This window comes from Pelobates fuscus, chromosome 3 (genome assembly GCF_036172605.1).
Source record: "Pelobates fuscus isolate aPelFus1 chromosome 3, aPelFus1.pri, whole genome shotgun sequence".
Taxonomy (NCBI): Eukaryota; Metazoa; Chordata; class Amphibia; order Anura; family Pelobatidae; genus Pelobates; species Pelobates fuscus.
Genome location: NC_086319.1, coordinates 71,647,706 through 71,669,023, shown reverse-complemented (window position 1 = coordinate 71,669,023; position 21,318 = coordinate 71,647,706). Strand labels below are relative to the sequence as shown.

Below are 21,318 nucleotides of genomic sequence, written 5' to 3'. Positions count from 1 at the left end.
TTGATTTTTTTTCAGTTTCATTAAGGCTGTTCCCCAATCCTTAAACTGTGTAGATATCTGACAGTCCTGTTCCCATTTTCTAAAGGGCGAGGGTATCTTAAGTGTTTCATTTTTTTTAATTTTATTTTTTTTAAATTCTTTATTTTTGTTGTGCGGGTGGTTACAGGGTTGACAGGCGCCACAATAGCGTATTACAAGCTTCCACAGTAGTCAGACAGTGGCATGTGAATTCGCACAGATTTTTGTTTTACAAGTTCGACTGAGCGGGTACGTTAACAGAGTGAGGTTAAGTAAATTATTACAAAATACAACAACATATAACAAAAGAATGATGCTGGTTGCTTGAGGTTGTTAAGTCATCTATGCTAGTATAGGTATGGTGTGTGAGCTCGCTTTGTAGATTAACAGTAGGTGCGTGCACAGTGGAGCAAGTGTGTCCCACTCTTAGTATAATGCGGTGTATAGTTTAGCGACACATTTTAGAGATAGGCATAAGTGATATGCTTTGTGTGACAATGCCTAGTAGATGCAATACGTAGAGTATAATGTGGTCAGTTACATGCAAAATAAGGCAAGGAACAGTAGATTGGTCTGAACAATAAAGTGAAGACATAAGGCTATAATGACAAAGTACTGCAACTATCGTAGTTTAAAATAAATAATAAATCTTGCCCTGCTATATGCAAACAGGCTGCTCATGTTAAATAACGTTAATGCTACGTAAGGCTTGAAACAAATGCCTGCTCGGTTTTAATTTAATAACGGTACTGATAAGTAGGTCATTGATGCCTCTGCCTCAGTCCAAGACATACATTAAACATGCTTCAATGTGGAAGGCTTCGTGAAACGTTAAGCAAGTTAACAAAAACTTCGGTGGTATGAAAAAAGACAGGTAGCAGGTAGCCTATTAAAATATTGAGGAGAGGGGCAAAAACGAAAAATCAAAATTTTACCAATAACGGGGAACGGCTAAGTGTGTTCGGCAGTGGCTAGTCAGTGTCCTCTGGAGTTAGAGGGCTTGCAGCATGGGTGGCAGAGCTGCAGTGAGTTGTTCTGCCGTTATCAGCCTATGCCCTTGCTATGGGCCGGCCCCGAGCGTGGATGCAAGGTGAGGCTTAGGGAGTCCATGTAGCTCTGTGATCTCCGTTGGCTGTCATCTTGTCGGGGTCTCGGTGTGATGAGGTGGACCCATGGTTGTGGCTGGTGTCGATCGGCTGCACTCTTCTTTTCCATGCAGGGCTCGGCTGCTTTCCATCTCCGGTGTGGAGGCCGTGATGTGTGGTCTGAGTGGAGCTCACGGCTTAGTTCACGGGCCGGGGCGAGTCCATGAGGCCTTCTTCGCGCCTGCGGGTGGCGCTGCGGTGCGTGACACTTCTGCACGGATGATTTGGGTGCATTGGGTAAGTCTCTGCCGGGTCGCTGTGTAGTGCAGGAGCGGCGGTTTGGGCAGGCATGTTTGTGCTGGTGCCCTGCTCGGGTCGTCTTAGGTGCTGGGTGATGCCGCAACCGCCGGACTGTTTGAGAAGGGTCGCTGGGTTGTGGTTGCTTCGGGGGAGTAGGAGGCCAGGTCAGGTTAGTTTGGCTCAGCTTACGCTCCAGCTTCCGCCAGAATGCTTCGAAATGGAGGTTAAGTCGTGTGAGAATATCAGGTTTGTTGAATGGGTCGTCGGCACATGTCGGATCCGCCATTTTAGGTGGGCCTCCGTTTGTGGGCGACTTTCCACTTCTCAGCATGTCTGGGATTACCACCCCAGGGTGGACCGGGATAACCCCCGCCGGTCCGGGGGGGGGGCAACGGGGTTGATTTGTGTGGTAAGCAGCTCCAGGACGCCTCTGGGTCCGGGGAGCGGCCGCCTCCCCCGCCCAGCGCACTCTAGGCCGCGATGCAGTTTTTGGCTCCATCCGGCCCCAATCAGGTAGCAGAGTGACCCGCTGTGTGCCCTTTGTCGTGGGTGACCAGTGGGTGTTCAATGCTGCCAGTTGTGTCGCTTGTTTGAGTCGTTTTTGGCTCTTTTTGTGGAGATTGTGCTGGAGCTCATGGAAAGCACGACTCTCCGCCATGATGGTTAGGCCCCGCCCCCCAAGTGTTTCATTTTTAACTAACTCTTTTGCTTTTAAATAAATTGTCTTAATTCCATATCCTTTAAATATTTTACTTAATAAATTGCCTATTTCACTATTTCTTTCAAAAGCCTATTTGTATCCTTAATGAGTCTCAAAAAATTAACTCTCATTATGTCTCTAGGATCAGAGGTGGTAACATTACCTAAATATTGAAACTCTTTCTTAGTCCATCTGAATTCCAATTGATTTTTAAGTGAGTGAATGGTATCTCTGTTTATTTTTTTAACAAGTGCAAGGGTTTTATTTATATTTAACTTATAATTAGCTATACGACTATATTCTTGAAATTCTTACATTCTTAGAATGTTGTCTGCATAGAGACACATTCCAAAATCTCTATCATCTAGTACAATTCCAGTTATATTAGTATTGTTCCATATATTAATCGCCAGCGGCTCTATACACAATACTGTACGTACAATAGTGGTGATAGTGGGCAGCCCTGTCTGGTTCTGTTTGTGATGTTTATCCAACCAGAACAGATATCATAACCAAATATTTTTGCTGTAGGCGATGAATATAAAGCTTTAATTGCTCCCGCTATCCAACCAGAAAATCCAAACTGAGTCAGCACCTTTCTCATAAATCCCATCCGACCCTGTCGAAGGCCTTTTCTGCTTCCACCGATAGGGTCTAAAGGGGAACTCTCCTGAAATGCGCCCAGTCCAGTGAATCAATCACTCTCCGTATATTATTATTTGATTGTCTACCCAATAAGAAACCAATATGATCCTAATGAATAACTGATGGTCCGCTCTCTCCCTCACTCCTTAAAGTCCCTTATCTTCCGTATTGAAATGTTCCTTCCCCTCACAGCGTGTACGTTTTATGTCATCACACCCTCTACCAAAATCTACATTATTAGGGGAATCTACCTTTTGGCCAGTCCTGCACTAGACACATGAACATTAGAGTGGAAGAACCTCTGAAATTTCACATTACCCCAGGCTAGTTTATTATTTTGTTTGTCTATGTCTATGCATCATGCTGAAGAAAGATTATGAGTAGAGATCACAAATATAATAATAAACAATAAATCAGATGGAATCAGGTTGGCTGAAGATAAGAGCTGCCAAGGTGATCATGGCAATTTGTAAACACTGAACTAGTAAAAAAAAAAATATCAAATTGAAGGAAACATGTATTTCTCACCTGGAAAGGTATAACTAGGTTCACAGCTTCTCCTACTTTTCGGATGTATGTTTGTTTTAAATGACGAGGGAGGCGAATCTTTGGCGGTACTATAGAAATAAAACAATATGATTCAATAAAGGAGCATATCATACCCAATTTTAGCATCAAAAATATGTTTCTACAACAGAAATTTCTGGTTTGGCTTCAGTAAAATTAAGGAGTGGGGTTGGCATATGTGGAATGGGGTAGATAATATGCTAAGGAAAAATTACACAGAAAAAAGTTAACACACAATTAACATTCCTATTTACAGGAAATCTCTCTGAGGTTGGATTTTTTTCACTTATTTCTTTTGTCTAAGTACAGGGATCAATTTTAGAGTACCATCACTTCTCTGAAAATTCATCATTCAATAAAACATTGGAAATCACTAATACTGTGCTTATTTCTTCATGTGATTCTCCATTTTTGTTTTAAAAGTAGGAATGATTTAGCAAATTACATCACAATCTTGTTCTGTCAAGGCACAGCTAGGGCACACACTACACAAATTAGGGAGGAGAAATAGACACATTCAGTAATTTTCTACTCTGGATGTTTTCTCTAAGCTGACTGCCAGTACAAAGGACAGAGCTAGTCCATATGTTTTTTCTTACAATTAAGATTTTTTTGGGTCGTGGTAAGATATAATTGTAAGTGTTTATTAGAAAAAACTGTGTTGTGTCTATTATGGCTCGATATGCAGTCCCCCTACCTTATTAATAGTTGTAGATGTTGCCGAGAGATGAGCAACTAATCATATCACAATTTTGATGCATGTATAAAAAATAACCAGCAACCAATTTTATGGGTATAGACGCCTCAAATATGCTTAATATGTATGTATATATTCTCATTATTATTATAGAAGCTAGAAAGCAAGGTAACATTTTGTATCAGTTATTTGTGCAAACTGTTTTATGAAATAGGCCCTTTATTTTAAGATTTGTTTACATATTACATCCAGTAATAAAGGAATGCGATGAGATTACGTCATGTCAAAAACACACCTTTGCTACCGGGTTAGTTCAACCTAGAACATGCTATAAGTATTATTTTATATATTATTTATTTATATATTTCTTTTTCATTTTGATTTATCATTAAACTGAAATTTCAAATGCTTATATCAAAATATGCAAAAGGGAGGAAAGATTTTATTTATTTATTAAAATACTCGTAAGTCAAGTCAGGGCCGCCATCAGGGGGTGACAACCATGACATGTAGCGGCGAAATTGCCACCGGTGCAGTTCCACCGGGCCCGCACGCTGATGTGGCCTATCGGGTGGCCCATGCATTTATGGCCACCCGATGGGCCCTATATCTTCAGGGGCCCGCGATGTGGCCGTGGTATAGCGCGACCGGGCCCCTTTAAAAAGTGGTCACTCCCTCCCAGCTCATTCTGCGCGGGATGAGCGCGCTCCTCGCAGTGAGGGAGAGCCGTGCTGGCTCCCAGTCCCATCAGCCCCAGCCACCCTCCTGCAAAGAAAAGGTAAGAAGCAGGAGGGTGGCTGGAAAATGAGCTGTGTATGTCTGTATGTATGTCATTATGTATGAATGAATGTCTGTATGTCTGTATGTCAGTATGTCTGTATGTCTGTCAGTATGTATGCATATATGTATGTCGTTATGTATGTCATTATGTATGAATGTATGTATACATGTATGTATGTCAGTATCAATGAATGTCTGCATGTCATTATGAATGTATGTCTGTGTGTATGTGTGTATGGATGTCTGTATGTATGTATGGCAGTATGTATGTATGTCTGTCAGTATGTCTGTATATATGCATGTATGTAAGTCTGAATGTATGTCTGTATGCCATTATGAATGTATGCCTGTGTGTATGTATGAATGTATGTGTGTATGTATGTTGGTGTCTGTATGTATGTCAGTGTGTATGTATGTCTGTGTCTGTATGTCCTCGTGCATGTGTGTCTGTATGTATGTTAGTATGTGTCTGTCTGTCACTATGTATGCCTGTGTGTCTGTATATGTGTGTATGTCTCAGTATGTGTGTGTCAGTATGTATGCCTATATGCGAGTATGTCTGTTTCAGTATGTGTGTCTGTTAGTATGAACCTGTGTGTGTGTATCTGTGTCCTTTTGTATCAGTGTGTGTGTTTGTGTCTGTGTGTGTATTCCTGTGGGCGGGATTTGGAGGCGGACCCTGTGGGCGGGATTGAAGGCGGGCCCCAGGGGGCCCAGACCCTGAGCTGAGTTAGGGGCCCCAAAATTTCTGGTGGCGGCCCTGAGTTAAGTTACTCAAGTCTAACCGACTTTGTCTTTATGCAATTGGCATTTAAAGGTTCACTGCATAGCTTATGATACATCCGGTCCTATTGTGTTTTATACCCCACCTCCTCTAGACTGCAAACTCGTTTGAGCAGGGCCCTCTTCATCATATTGCTCCTGTAAGCTTTTGGTATTGTCTAATTTACTGTTAAATCTCTCCCTCCAATAATATTGTAAAGCACTACGGAATTTGTTGGTGCTATATACATGCCAAAAATATTAATAATGTGTTTCCCTAGTCCCAGTCTCCTAGTGGCTGTCATAACCATATGCAACAGCTCCATTAATCCTATGTGATGGGTGGATTTGTGACTTTTTTGTCTGAACCCCAAAAACTCTCCTAAACAGAGTTTTAGGCAAAAATAAATAAATCACATGTATCAGAATGAGAGGCTCCTGATTGGTGGATCGTCTTCTTGGTATGGAAGATGTCTACCTACTTTCTGCTTGCAGTATATTAGCAGAAGACTTCAAAGTTAGTATATTTTAAGGTGGGTCACTTCATCTCCTACATCCCATTAAGAGATAAAGTTTAGACATTTTCAAAGACGAAGTCAATAAACAAGGTAAATTTCCCAACACATACCACCCAAAATGTATTATAATACAAATAAATTATATGGACTATATCAGTACTTACCTATAACCTCTTTGACTAAAATAGGCTGAGGGTGTAGTCTAGGTTCACTAGAGCCAGCTGCATTGACTGCTTTAATTCGTACAAAGATCTTGGAACCAGTAGGGAGTCCATTAATTGTGAACCTGGTTTTATCTGTCAGATCTGGGTTTGCTACTATCCATTCCTCAGCTGGTAGAGAAAAAAAGAGAAATTATGTATAATTAGCAACCATCTGCACTTTGTCCATCCATGTGTCAAGCTATCTGCTATTATATATATAGATATGTTTTTTATGAAATTATATTTAACATATATCGTTCTGTCTTTTGATCTCCCAATCAATTATGTGTTGCGTTAATGACTAACAGACAAAAGCACTCTTGCGATCTTGTTAATTATCCCGAGTTTGTCTTTTTTTTTTACAGTATAATGGTTAAAGTCCAATACCTGTATAAATCAATATCTTACACTACATGCCCTTAGATAATGAATGATCATATCCATTGGGAGGGTAATATATAAAGAATATTTTTGTTCTAAAACTGGAATAAGCAAGAACATTCTTTTGGTTTCCATGGCGATTGTCCCCCTTTTAGCATTTGTTTCATACATGCTCTTTACATATAAACTCTATGTTTTCTTATATGTAAAATGTTGTACTAATGTCTAAACAAGTATACATTTTTTTAAAAGTAGTTCATTTTGTAAATAGCTATTGATATGTAAAAATTATAACGCAAGAGTGCCCAAATGTTAGATTACCAGCTGTTATAGAACTACAATTCCCATAATCCTCTGCCATCCCTCTACAGGATCATGCCATTTGTAGTTCTTTTGTTCAACCTTTGTATAAAGATTTCTGAACATTTTTCTATTTTACAGGCAGTATACATCCTGTATGTTACACCTAATGTTGATTACTGCATGTGTACTGACTGAACATTCTCACATGCATTGCTTACTTGCATTATATTTTATGCTTTTTGTGGTTTAACGCCTTGTTTTGAATGAAAATATAAAAAAAAACAAGAAAAAACAAGCTAAGGTTAACTAATTCATTAGACAGTTATATTTGTCATCCAAACACAGGGGGTGGTCTTTAGAGTATAGAATAAAAAATTTAGCTAATAGTGAAGTATGTAACAGTTCCTATAACTGTTAATACAATTAAAATAAGCACACACACGCTTTCCAAGTTAAAATGTAGCTCCAACGTGAGTGCCTGGGCGGAACAATCCCCGCCTACGGATATGGTGGAATATACATTCTTGTGATGAATTCGTGCAGTGGTGATGGCCCTTACAGATATGAAACAAAGAGAAAATCGAGCCTCTTATATATAAAGAGGACACACTCTGATAGTATGAAAAAAAGGGAGGTAACCCCTAAACAGTGAACATCAAAGTTGAGATAAACAAAAGAAAAACAAAAGAAAAAGTCTACCAAAAGTAGTGTTCTCTTGATTTGAGAGTTAGGAATAAAACTTAACTTTTAATAAATATCTTAAGTATCATAAAAAAATGAAAAAAATGTAAAAAAGGATGAATAAAAACAAAAATAGGAAGTGCAGTCCTCTCAACTGAGGCAAATCTTAGAATAGCGGCAGAAATGTGTCACTAGGATCCAAAATGATCCAAATAAGCACTTTATAATTATGACAATGCTGTCCTAGTGATTAAATAAACAGCTTTAAGGTATATAGAGGAAAGGGGAATAATGCCACAGAGCTAAACTTCCTATTGCAGAGTCTAATGTGCCTTCGAGAGCACCCCTTAAGAAAAACCTACTCTATTATAAAGCCACCCGCTGCAGCCCCTGTAATGTAAGATACAAGCTAAAACCAAAAAGATACAAATTAGCTAGAGGACTGCGCAACCATGTGAAACATGGATGCTGCTGCTCATATTGTCAGCTATTATAAGATTTGCAGTAGTTAACGCTGACACCAGAAATATAAGTGGCTCATCAGAGGGGAATATACAGAAACAAATAAAAAATATATGGTGCAGTATATCAAATCCAATCCATTGGATAAAATAGCTTTATCCAAACACTTTGGATAAAGCCATTTATATTTGTGAAATGCGTCAAATGTATTTTTGATGCATTTCACCAATAAAAATGGCTTCATCCAAACACTTTGGATAGTGCCATTTTTATTGGTGAAACGCGTAAAAAATAATATTAGAATACACTTGACGCATTTCACCAATACAAATGACTTTATGTAAAGTTTGGATAAAGTGATTTTTATTGGGGAAATGCGTCAAGTGTGTTCTTGACGCGATTGATGTGTTTCACCAATAAAAATTGCTTTATTCAAACACTTTGGATAAAGATATTTTATTGGTGAAACGCATTAAGTGTATTCTAATAGTTTTTTTTTATTGTGTTATACAGTCATTTTACTCTATATTTTATATTTTATCATTTTTATCCTTGGTGGGGATGGTACCACCTACGCCTGTTGAATAGAGAAATCCTTATCTGCCCTATTAAATGTGAGTAGTTTTTATCCACTTCATTTTACCCTGTACTCCATACGGTGTACGCTATTTTGGCTTGTCTTTTCATTTTATTTATATCACCGGAGAGAGACAACTACCACTTATATTCATGAGTGGGGATTATACCACTTCAAGCTGAACCTGCAGAGTCGCTTTCCTAAGCTCCGGAACACATGAGTGCACACCCGCTATTATACCTATTCTCTATATTTGGATTTTATATACTGCACCATATATTTTTTATTTGTTTTTACATATCTATAAGAGCCACTGCAAGAATTCATCACTAGAACGTATATACCACCTTATCTGTAAGCGCTCAAGTTGGAGCTACATTTTAGCTCAGAAAAAGTGTGAGTGTTCCTATTTTTATTCTACTGTTTATAGCTGTTACATTCTTCACTATAAGCTTCCTTTTTTTTATTCTATACTCTAAGAACATCCTGGGGAGCTGCACCACCCCTTGTGTTTGGATTTGCTTCTTTTCGGGACAATAGACCCCGGTTCTGGTAATTAAGCTGCCTATAGGACTATATCAGTATTTGTAAAGCGCTGAATATTCCCTTGCTTTCTACCTATTTGTCATGCCTTATTCAGTCAAATGTAATAATATGACTTTTATTTGACACATTTGATCACTGCTGTCCAACTTTTTGGGGGATGGTGATCCCACTCTCTTGGTGTGTTAAACCCATCACAAAAATCACCATATGTAATGAGCTCAATGGTAACATCTTACCGTTTCGTCTGCAGTTCGGAAATTCTATTAATAATTATAGTATCGTATGAATAAAAATAAAAAAGGAAGAAAGTTGAAATTGCAATGCGCTCTGCTTTTAAATAATCCTGCTGACTTTTCTCTTGATATCTTCTGTCAGTACAGCTTTTTTCCAATTCATTTTTGGAAATAAACATCGGACGAGAAATTCAAGAAAAGGCTTAATCTCCGTTCCAATGCTTCTTTTTAGTTTTAAGAAACCAGTTTTTCCATAAACTTATTTGTTTTCTAATTCCTTTGCATTCTTTCTTGGTTTCTTCCAGAGTCTTGCACACTTCCTGCAGAATTTAGTTTTCTTTTCGTAGCTGAGCCCAGTTTGTATATTTACATAAAAAGCCGTTAAGCAAAAGCAAATAGCTATGACAACATAGGCAGTGGCACAAATGAGATGTCTTCTATTAGTTTGGAATAATGGAAAAGCTAGCATATGAACTGAAGCATAGTTTGCAGTTGTATTCTAAACTCAATATATTACATTTACATTTTTACATATTTTTTTTTTTACATTTAACATTTTCTGTTACATTTTTTTTTACCTTTTCATTTTCATTTTCCCCCACTAGATATAGCCCTGATTCTCTATCTCCTGAACTTCTATAATCTGGTTAACACAATAGTATCAGGAATACAAACTATTTAGGTCCCCAGCCCCCTGTCAGAGCAGTGCAAAGGGGATTTTACTTATTTATTTTCCATGCAGCACCAGTCTCGCCATGGCTGACCCACCTGGCTCTGCCTCTATGGCAGGACTTAATTAATCTTGATGTTCTCAGCCAATCCAATGCTTTCCCATAGGAAATTATTGGGATGCTATTGTGCATGCACAACAAAACACTGTGATGTGTAGAGATGCACTGAATCAATGCATCCCTATAGGGAGCATTCAGCGTCTCCATGCAGAACGTGCATCTCCTTTCTGGACACTCTTACAATATCTGTTCTTTCCAATCTTTAAAATAGGGTATTGTGGTAGTTTTTTTTCTTTCTTTTTGGAATATGGATTTAGATGGCCTATTTTTAAATATTTATTTTTCTTCCACATTATCCACATTATTAAGTGCTCACCACATAACTATCTATCCTGTAGATCAGGGCTGTCCAACCTGCGGCCCCCCAGATGTTGCTGAACTACAACTCCCATGATTTCCTGGCTATCTGTTTAATTGAAAGAATCATGGGAGTTGTAGTTCAGCAACATCTGGGGGGCCGCGGGTTGGACAGGCCTGCTGTAGATGCATTTTGGGCTAAGGACTTGTTCTCCCATAATTATGGAAGCACAGTTGGGAATGACAATAACTATATAGTTGGGAATAGCTGTAACAATCCTGACATAAATGTTGTTGCAACATAGGTCCCCATTAAAGGCACCAAAACAACTTTAGCTTAATGAAGTAGTTTTGGATATAGATCATCCCCCTGCAGTGTCAATGCTCAATTTTCTGCCATTTAGGAGTTAAATCACTTTTGTTTCTCTTTATGCAGCCCTAGTCACACCTCCCTGGCTGTGAAAATGAAAGAAAAACTTGCATTGTAAGTTTTTTCTGCTCTGTAAATTGATGTTTAATCACACACAGAAGATTCCTGTGGGATCTAAAAGGCTACTTAAAGAGCAGGAGATAAGGAATTCTAAATTAAACAGATTTAGCAATAAAGGAAGTTTAAACATTAGATCTCTCTTCACATGAAGTGTTTACAAAGGCTGTGCAAGTCACATGCAGGGAGGTGTGATTAAGGCTGTATAAGCAAAGTAGGTTCACTATAGGATCACATAGGATCAAACATGTATTCCTGACCCTATAGGGTTAAAACGACCATCTAGCCACCCTGGCCCCCTCTTGCCTCCCTAAAGACAGTAAAATATTACTTGTATTGAAGCCTGACGCTGCTGGCTTTGTCCCTGTTTCCTTTAGACCAGCCCACTGCCTGCTGACATCAGCAGAAGTGGTAGCCTGATCCAATAATAATGCCTCCCCATAGGATTGGCTGAGACTGACAAAGAGGCAGATCAGGGGCAGAGCCAGCATGATTTAAACACAGCCCTGGCCAATCAGCATTTCCTCATAGAGATGAATTGAATCAATAATTCTCTATGAGGAAAATTCAGTGTCTGCATGTAGAGGGAGGAGATACTAAATGCTTGGATGCATTTTAGGCAGCCATGACCCAGGAAGGATCTCTAACAGCTATCTGAGGAGTGGCCAGTGAAGTTATCACTAGGCGGTAATGTAAACACTGCATTTTCTCTGAAAAGACAGTGTTTATAGCAAAAAGCCTGAAGGGAATGATTCTACTCACCAGAACAAATTCAATAAGCTGTAGTTGTTCTGGTGACTATAGTGTCCCTTTCACTTCTAAATAACAAAAAACTGAGCAGTGAGACTGCAGGGGCATGAGCTACACACCAAAACGGCTTCATTAATCTAAAGTTGATTTGGTTCCTATAGTATCCCTTTAATGTTAATTAAGAAAGAATGGAGAAAATGCTATATTCCTATTACTACTATGATTTCCATACATTAATTGCTATTGGGTCTTGATTGCCTCGGGGCATTGGATGGCCTTTTTTGCTAAATTATTCTAAAAAAAAAAAAAATAGTTATTGGAGATAGGGCAAGTCAATTTTGATATTAAAAAAACAATTTTAAGCCAAAACATAATTACAAGATTTTGTAAAACCCTGTGCACCCAGTCTCCTATAATAAACTAATATTTGGCTAAGGGTTAACCTAAGTGCAGAAAGGGTCTTAGGGCATAACCCACCAGTCCTGTACTAGCTAAAGCTGTGAGAGAAGAACATCAGTGATGAAAATTCAGTCTAATGAAAAATTATTAAGAAGAATATATGTGATGTTACTGCATTTGTAAATGAAGCATTTTTTAGCATTATACATTATTTTAAATGAAAATAAAAACATATAACAGAAGAATTGCCAGGTGTAAAATAAGACACAGAATGGTGATACAGAGAAAGATGAGATGTATACGGAATGCAGGAGCACAATGAATAAATCTAATGGATAATTATTAGAAAGCATAACTGCATTTCATACATTTTTGCTGACATGGAAGCACATACAAATGAAATGACTATTGAATCTTGCAAAATTACAATAATAGAGCGCATATAGTCCAGATAACTTGACAACTGCAGGAATGTGTTGCTTGATACTATGCCAAAAATACAGACAAGTATTCCATTACCAAATACTGATCACAAGTCTGATACATAGATATATAATCTAATAAGGGCTTACACATTCTCACATCAGATCCTCTGTGTCCCAACTCCAGGACTTTCCCTCTTAAATTGTTTTAATCTCATTCTCAATAATATTTCTTAGTTTTACAGGTTCTCTGAAAAAAAATACGTATTCTGAGAATTGTTCATGAAATTACACAAGTTTCTCCTCTGGCATCCACCTTAAGAAGTCTCCCAACTGTCCCGACTTAGTTCCCTGGTGTCCCACTTTTAGGGACACCAGTGAGCTGTCCCCAACTTGTGCTATGCTCACGGCATTAGGACCCTGCAGAGAACACTGAAAGAGTGCTCCCTGCAGGGTCTGCTCTCAGTGGGCTGGCCAGGGAGCCTGTCATGCATTCACGCCTGGCTGACCTGACAATCATTCAGCAGACCCACCAGCTTCTTTTTGGTGACGCCAGTGAAACAATCATGTCCCTGACCCGCCCCACTATCATCTTCTCCATCCCACCAGTGTCCTTATTTAAAGTTGGGAGGTATGCTTTAACCATCACTTATTTATAATGCTGGGGTGATGTGAAATGTACTGCCCAACCCTCCTCCCTCACTCCCCTCTGTACTTAACTTTAATCAGTTGTCAAGATTGTCTCCATTGCCCCCAGGAGATCAAAACTAATTATGATCTCCTGGTCAATCCAACGAGAAACCTCATATTAACTTTGTGCTGGGGTACGACACAGTCAAGAAGACTGTCTGCCTGACTGCCAGGTGGATACAACCAAGAACCCTAAGCTAACTATAATGTGTTTTAGGGATTTTGAGTGTTACTTTAATGTCACATCACAAATCTTTCTTTTGTCATCTGATCCTATTTGTTCCATGCAGCCCCTCACATTCGGCCTCCATGTTCCTCTCCATTTTGCAACGATGATAGAGAATTATGGTATCAGCGTATTATTAATTTGAATAGCTAATAATCTTTTCACATGCTTTCCTATATGGCGCTCTGATATTGTTTATATTTGCACAAGCTCTATTTAGGAGCAAAGCCTTTTTCATCATTTTTTTTTTCAATAGTAATTGTAAATTATTGGAATATTGTTCTATAGAAACGTACTGCAGAACAATTTCAAGAAATAGAATTTGTTACCTTCTTCAGGTTCCTCCTGGAAGTCCTCTGAGTCAATGTCTTTGTTTTGCAATATAACCTCCACACGCTTCTCTATGGGCGTTAAATCAACGAGATCTCCTTCATTTTGCAGTAATATTTGCGTTTTGTTATGGTCCATCTTTTTCTTTGTCTGTTTTTTCAGCTTATTCCACTCTTTCTTAATCTCCGCTATAGACCTGTTATTGCCCCCCACAGCATTTATTTGTTTTTGGATGTCTGCCCATATCTTATCCTTATCTGCTGCACTGGTTTGAGTGCCAAAAAGCTGGGGCCCGAGCTTGCCAATATTATCCACTAAAGCATTCAACTCTTCATCAGCAAAGTTTGGCTTCTGTTGTCCTCCTGCCGAAGACGACCAACCTCAGACATATTGATTTTTAAACATACTCTTGGGGCCTCAGAAAAGACTGTTTAACCATGAAATAACATTTTTGTAATAAAATAATTTAAAAAAATATATATATAAATCAGTACGTAGCTGAACAAAAATAACTACAAGCCGGTGTTCAAATAACATGATGGTTTTACTTAACTAGTGGGGTGACAGTAAAATGAATGAAATTCTTCAAAAATAAATTACAAAAAAATTACTATTTACATTGTTAAGGTAAAACTGAAATGTTCCTGCTATAGTCTTGTATGTTTGCTAATACACCACTTAAAAAGGAGTGATCTAATTTACGCTCAAAGATAGTGAATCATATGGACACAGGGGTAGTATGACAAAATAAACTGCTTAAAGATACAGTGTAGTTTATTTTTTGTTATTTAAAAATAAGCTTTTGGTGCCCATTGAGGTACTGTGGCAGAACCAGGTGCCTCTCTCAATATTTCCTGTTTTGCTATGAGATTGAACATGTTTGGTATCAACTTGTTATTGGCTGCTATTTTCAGGGTTATCTGATATTCACAAGTTAAATCATTTACATAACGTGTTACAACTAAAATAACGTAATAATTGTAAGTTTCCTACATAGAAGTCATAGTCTGGCTAAGACTGGATGGAAACTACACTCTTCGGCTTCCGCTGCTGCAGTTTGAACATGTTTCATTTGCAGTTTCTCCCATGAATTCCGTCTTTCTCTTGAATAACTATATGCTGGCAGAGTATCTGAAGAGACAGAACCACCTGTTCTGTCTACCCAGCTCCTCTACCACCATATCATTTTCATGAGAGGGCTAAATTAACAGCAACTGCTGCCCTATAATGTAACAATTTTCGACCAGGCTGGGACAAATTCCAACTGAGAGTTGTCTCCAATTCAACTCTTTTGCCTGTTTAGCCTAAATATTGCAAATTGGTTTTAAATCACTGCAATATGATGTTTAATTAATAAAGCCCATAATAAAGATGCTAGAATATCATTTTGGTTTCATGTTTACCTCCAGTTACATCATCGTCAAGATCATCATCAATAATAGGAGTTCCCTCCAAATCCTCAAGTTGTAACAAGGCCTCCACTCTTTTCTCCAAGGGAGACAGGTCTTTAGCAGGAGTTGTCGGTTCTCCCTCTTTTTCAGCTGGGACATCCTCTTTAATTTGCACCAACTTATCTTTGGTATCTTTTTTGAGATTATTCCATCGCTTTTTTATGTCTGCAACAGATCTGTTATGCCCCCCTACGGCATTGAGTTTTGCTTGGATGTCTGCCCATATCTTACTTTTCTCTGCCTTGGTGGTTTTGGAAGATAAACCACCGCAAAGTTGTGGCCCATGTTTGGAGACACCTTCTACTAACATCTCCAATTCCTGCACAGTAAAATCAGGCTTCTCGTGCTTCTCATCTCCTCCTGGTAAAGATGCACCAACCTCAGAAATACTGTTTGCATAAGTCAGGGCTGGGCGTTCTTAATTGGTCATTAGTCTGGTATGCACAACAATTAAGAATCCACATGCGTAAAACAAGAGTTAAACCGCTAGTTCTCAGGCAGACACACCGGTGCTAAAGTACGCGTGCCTTTAATAAAGTAAGTCAATGCCCCTCTTTTAGTTTTTTGTTGTTGTTGTTGTAAGTAAAAAAAAACTCTCCTAGAATATAAGATTATGTGATGATTATGTTGAAATGTTAGTGTTTATCCTCCCACTTCCAACACACACAATCTCTCTGACCATTTTAGGCATAGGCAGAGCCCTGATTTCCATCCTCAGGTGTTTCGCCCAAAAAATGTTTTCAATTTTTTTTTTTTATAACACTGGAAGCCATGGAATGAATTAGATCAGTGGTTCCCAACCCAGTCCTCAAGTACTCCCTAGCAATCCAGGATTTAATGATTACTAAATTGTGTCTAAGGTGTTTTGGGGGAAAAATCAAAAAAACACTTTAGACACAACAGGGTAATCCTTAAATCCGGGACTGGTAGGGGGTACTTGAGGACCCCTGAATTATATGATACTTCTCATGCAAGTCACATTATCATGGCTTTTACTGATTTTGTAATCTCATAAAGATAGGTTTTTAATTAAAATAGGATTTACATCTGACAATTATTTAAAACTAATATTTTTATTAGGATAAAGGTATGCAGCTCTCTCTCTCTAGCAAGGCTTCATGACATCTATATGTCAATTACGGAGTAAGAGGAATACCTTGGATTTTTTTCCATCATTGACGTCTTGCCTTCAGCCAGCAGATGAGCCTACATGAGCCTACATGAGCCTAGTGGCAATTGGAGTAGTAGAAAAACCCTCATGCTTTTTAAAAGTGCATAGGGATTTGTGATAGTCCGCAGGTAACTTTTAAGCTTTGTTATATTTCTTTTAACTTTTTTATTTTTTTGTTCTATGTTTTGGTGCCGGCGTGTACTATAGTCATTGCTATCACTTAGGAGTAGTGGGAGTTTGAGTGCATGTCTTCATTTTGTATGTTTGCTATAAATTATAGTTTGCTGTTTTAACTGATCATATATTTTATGATTTATATACTAAACACTTAGTTCTAGTAAACTGAAAAATGTAGGCACTGCTTTAGAAAAAAGATCTTCAACAATATATAGTCACAATCTGGCTGTTAAAGCTAACATTTTGAAATTTGGTTCAAAATTCACTCTGTTTAGTGAATAAAGTATTTTGTGTTCCTACACCCCCTTTCTGCTTGCCTTGCTTTATTACAGTCCATGGGGCTGTGCCCTGCAGTGAGCATGTTTCAGGACAAGCAAAGTTCACTTTATAATCTTTTCACAGAAACATACATCATTGGCATAAATAATCATGTGTGTTAGAACATGCTTACTTCCACAAGAAGCCAACACACAAAGTATCAAAGTAAGTTTCTTTTAGTTGATGCATGACTTTCTTTTAATGTTGAGTAGTACATAAGATATGCATTTTTTTTTATAGATTATACGGAATTAAAGATGAAAGGTGTATAATTGATTATTAAACGAATGGAAAATAAAAAGTGTGCGTACTTACCTCCTTCAAAACAATATTCAATGACATATCCATCTAAGCCAGCTGCCCCAATGTGATCCGGAGGCCTCCACTTCAACGTGACACTGGTATCAGTGACCCCATCTACAGATAGCATTGTAGGCGCACTTGTTACAGCTGTCAAAAAGAAGACAATGAAACACAATTTTGTTATATGTTGAACAAATGTAATAATATAATTCTATTCCTAATAAATGTATATTATGTATTGGTTTATTTACTGAACAAGGAATTGTTGTGAATTGAAAAGCCAAGTTGCAGCATGTGTGGGGACTTCACATGTGGGAGGGAGGGAACAAATGAGACTTAAAGGGACTCTATAGTGCCAGGAGAACAAACCTGTTTTCCTGGCACTGCAGAATCCTGCAGTGCCCCTCTCCCTCCCACCCCCCATCCCATGTTGCTGAATCCAGCGCCTCGGCGCAGGGTGAGGCTCTGCCCACGCTCTTCCCCCGCCTACGTCAGCCGGCAGGGGAGACCTAATGCGAATGCGCGGCAATGGCCGCACGCGCATTAGACCTCCCCGTAGGAAAGCATTATTCAGTGATTTCCTATGGGGATTCTGGCGATGCTGGAGGTCCTCATACATAGCCTTAGGCGCAAGAGCAGGGGGGCGCAAAAATCTGAATTCCCTGCCTCGGGCTGGGGACTCTGATTTTTTAACTTACCTCTCTCTCCCTGCAGCCAGCACTGAGCAGGAGCTGGGCAGTGAAGTCAGCCGGCCTCCTCTGATGATGCCAGAGGAGGGGGCGTGACCTCCACTGCTCCCAGACTCCAAAGCGGTCTTCAGTGGATCTCCTGCCTTCAGCTCATGTCTGGCCCGTCCCACCTAGACACCAGGGGTAAGATCCCCCCACTCCCTGGCAGATCCAGAGCCTGATCTCGGGAGGGGCATTTGTAGATTATTTAAAGAAATAATCCAGGCACAATAAACAGCTCAGTGTAGTAGTTATGGTGCCAGTAGTGCCAGGATCCCATCCCAGAGTAAGTAGTCAAACCATTTAAGAACAGTTTGACAACTTACCTGGGGTCTGCTGGGATATAGGGCATAGGAGCAGTGGTATGTGTTAGGGGTAAAGTGTGTGTGAAAGGAGCAGTGTGTGTGTGTGTGAGAGCGGTGAAGTGTGTGTGCTTGAGGGCGGCAGTGTATGTCAGGGTTGCAGTGTGTGTGTTAGGGGGCAGTGTGTGTATGTGTGGGGCAGTGAGTGTATGGGTGTGCAATGTGTGTATGGGGGGCAGTGTTTGTGGGGCAGTGTGTGTATGGGGCAGTGTTTGTGGGGCAGTGTGTGCAATGTGTGTATGGGGGCAGTGTTTGTGGGGCAGTGTGTGTAGTGTGTGTATGGGGGGGAGGAGGGTAGGGAGGCTTTTTAATTTTTCTTAATTTAATAAAATTAATATATTTATGTCCCCCCTCCCTTCTTACCTTTACTGAGGGAGGAGGGGTGACATTTCTGGATTCCTGGTGGTCCGTGGGGAATCCCTGGGTGGTTCCAGTGGTAGGAGTGAACTCTAGCCCGAGCTAAAGGGCTAGAGTATACTCTTGCGAGATTTGGAGCTTGCTGTGGTAACCGCGGCAATGCTCCGTGCTCGCGAGAGTAGGACCTGGAGGAGCTGCAGGCTGAGCTCCCGGGTCCTCTCTCACTCCCTCCCCTGCCGGCTGTCAGCAATGTGCCTGCGGACCGGGGAGGGATCTCTGATCTCCCTCCCCGGTCCGCAGGCACATTGCAGGGCTGGCACTTGGACAATGCCAGCCCTGCATTAACCGGCAGGGGAGAATCTGGGGGGGGGGGACAATTGCCCCGTTGCTAGTCAAACGGGAGGGTATGGCAGGCTTGGGCCTCAGGTGTTATACGGATGCTCCGTAACTCGCTACTGCCCACTATTATAGACTGAACCAACAGATTATACCGCCCGTACGACAAAACAGGACCTGCGCGAGGTGTGCATGGCCAAAGGCAATAAGACCCAATGGAAACCCACTATTTATCAATATTGTATGGGATGACAAGTCCCCTCTACGAATTAAACCTTCAGGTTAGCTATACCACAGACGCTATAATGGCCCCTACCCGCCTAGAAGATACTCCTAGGCTATATGCAATCATTATGATGTCAGGCGAATCTTGACCACGTACTACACAATTGCTACCTGGCTCACCCAGAGGTGACACACTCACCCCTTATTGTATGACCATAGGATGCAGACGTCTGCATATTGAATGCATGTAACATAACAAATTTACCGATACTGATACTGTACCACCTTCTAACTGTTAATATAGTTTAGGTTTACATTTATTTATAATCATATTGCTGTTCCCGATTTTGCGAGACCTGCGTGTCTCCTATTTTGCTATCCCATCGCACTGTTGTACATTTTCGATGGCACAAATAAAAGCCGTTTGAACACTAAATTTATATATTTATATTGCTCTTTATACATTTACCATACACTTAATACATTTATATCATTGTTTATATATGTACACAGTTCTGTGCATAACAGTCAACTATTTGCTCACCTAATGGGACGAAAGGCTTCGATGGCTCGCTGGGTTTAGAAATTCCTATTGAATTAACAGCAAATACTCGCACTTCATATGCCACACCTTCAATCATTTTTTTGGGTTCAAAATTTGTTTCTTTGCATAGGTCAAAGTTCAACCTCATCCATCTGGAGCTCTGCTTCTTTTTCCTTTCAATGAAGTAGCCTAAATATTGTACACAAATCAGAAAGTCAAATACTCTGTGACATATCTGTGGGGTACATACTGTACCCAAATACCCAAACAGCTTCTGCCATAGGCAGCTAAACGTCTCTGGCTAGATTAGGTGCCACCCAGTGTGCAAAGTTACATGTCAATAACACCTGGTGCTGCAGCTAAACATTTGTTTTCTGCTTTTTTTTTTATAGCAAAAATGGCCAAAAGGTCATAGGCTACTGGATGCCACCTTAGATTTAGTATTTTTAACTTCACACGATTTTAATTGTTTATCCTTTACCTATGATTTCATAGGTCACTAATTAAAGCTGTATGATGCCATCTTGGTGGCATATTTGACTTGTAACAGACCTATATAAGCAGGCAGTACTCAGGAGCTTCTTTTTTTACACTTTGAAAGCCTTTTTGATAAGGTAAAATGTGCTATTTTTTTATGTAAAATTATCTTTTATTGTTTTTTTTAGTCATAAATAAAGTAAAAAAAATATATCCTGCTCCTGGATTCCTTCTCATCTGTGACCACACTCCTTCAGTCATATTCATAGTGGGGATATTATCTACTAAAACATTAAGGACTGAGCAATACCTAAAAATGCTCAGATATATAGAAGGCGTATGCCTGAAGTTGTGGGAGGGATTTTAAGCCTATTTAAACCCAGCAAACCCCTTACTTACCTGTCTTCGACGATTTCGGAAATTCCCTCCCACCACACCCTCTTTATATATCATTATATCTGGGTGGGCCCTCTTTTGCAGGCCTAACCTCGCGTCGGTTTCGGCACACCTCAACCGACTCTTATTTATAAAAACTACACACACTTTAATGTGCGCCCCCTTCCATAATCCCGTACACAAATGTAATATTCTTTCCTTCAATGCACGGTTTTGTCTACAGTGAGCACTATATGTGAATTTTATTTTATATGATACCGCTGACTATACGCTGATCTGTTGGAGCAATTCGAAGCTCCGTATCATGAGAGTGCATAAACTATATACTTACATTATTATCCATAGCTGAAATACATACTACACTATATACTATTGCTATATATATGTGTTACCAATATTGAGTGTAAGAAGACATCCACATATCCTGAGGCAGGGATTGTTCTACCAAGGCTCAATATCCTAGAGCTGGAACAAACTTCGACCCAATGTAAGTGGATCTCTACACATATCCTTGTCTAGATATAGAGATATGCTCCACCATTGGATCTCTGTTATTTTGTTTCACATATCTACCCATCTTAAGCGCAACTGCCAACCTATTGAGAACATTTAGACATTTAAAC

The 21,318-nt window shown here is 39.6% G+C and overlaps 1 protein-coding gene across 14 annotated transcripts in view; it reads right to left on the bottom strand.

The window, feature by feature from the left end:
* MYBPC1 (myosin binding protein C1) overlaps window positions 1–21,318 on the bottom strand; it is a 124,948-nt gene that overhangs the window by 23,342 nt on the left and 80,288 nt on the right. For 12 of the 14 annotated variants that reach the window (XM_063447178.1, XM_063447184.1, XM_063447181.1 and 9 more), the window contains 6 exons: window positions 19,823–20,011; window positions 17,283–17,417; window positions 15,254–15,661; window positions 13,850–14,212; window positions 6,237–6,404; window positions 3,277–3,365 (listed from right to left, as the gene is read on the bottom strand). In XM_063447178.1, coding sequence (XP_063303248.1) covers window positions 3,277–3,365; window positions 6,237–6,404; window positions 13,850–14,212; window positions 15,254–15,661; window positions 17,283–17,417; window positions 19,823–20,011 — 1,352 coding nt within the window. The remainder of the gene's footprint in view (window positions 1–3,276; window positions 3,366–6,236; window positions 6,405–13,849; window positions 14,213–15,253; window positions 15,662–17,282; window positions 17,418–19,822; window positions 20,012–21,318) is intronic. The other 2 variants (XM_063447190.1, XM_063447192.1) reach the window with 2 other exon arrangements.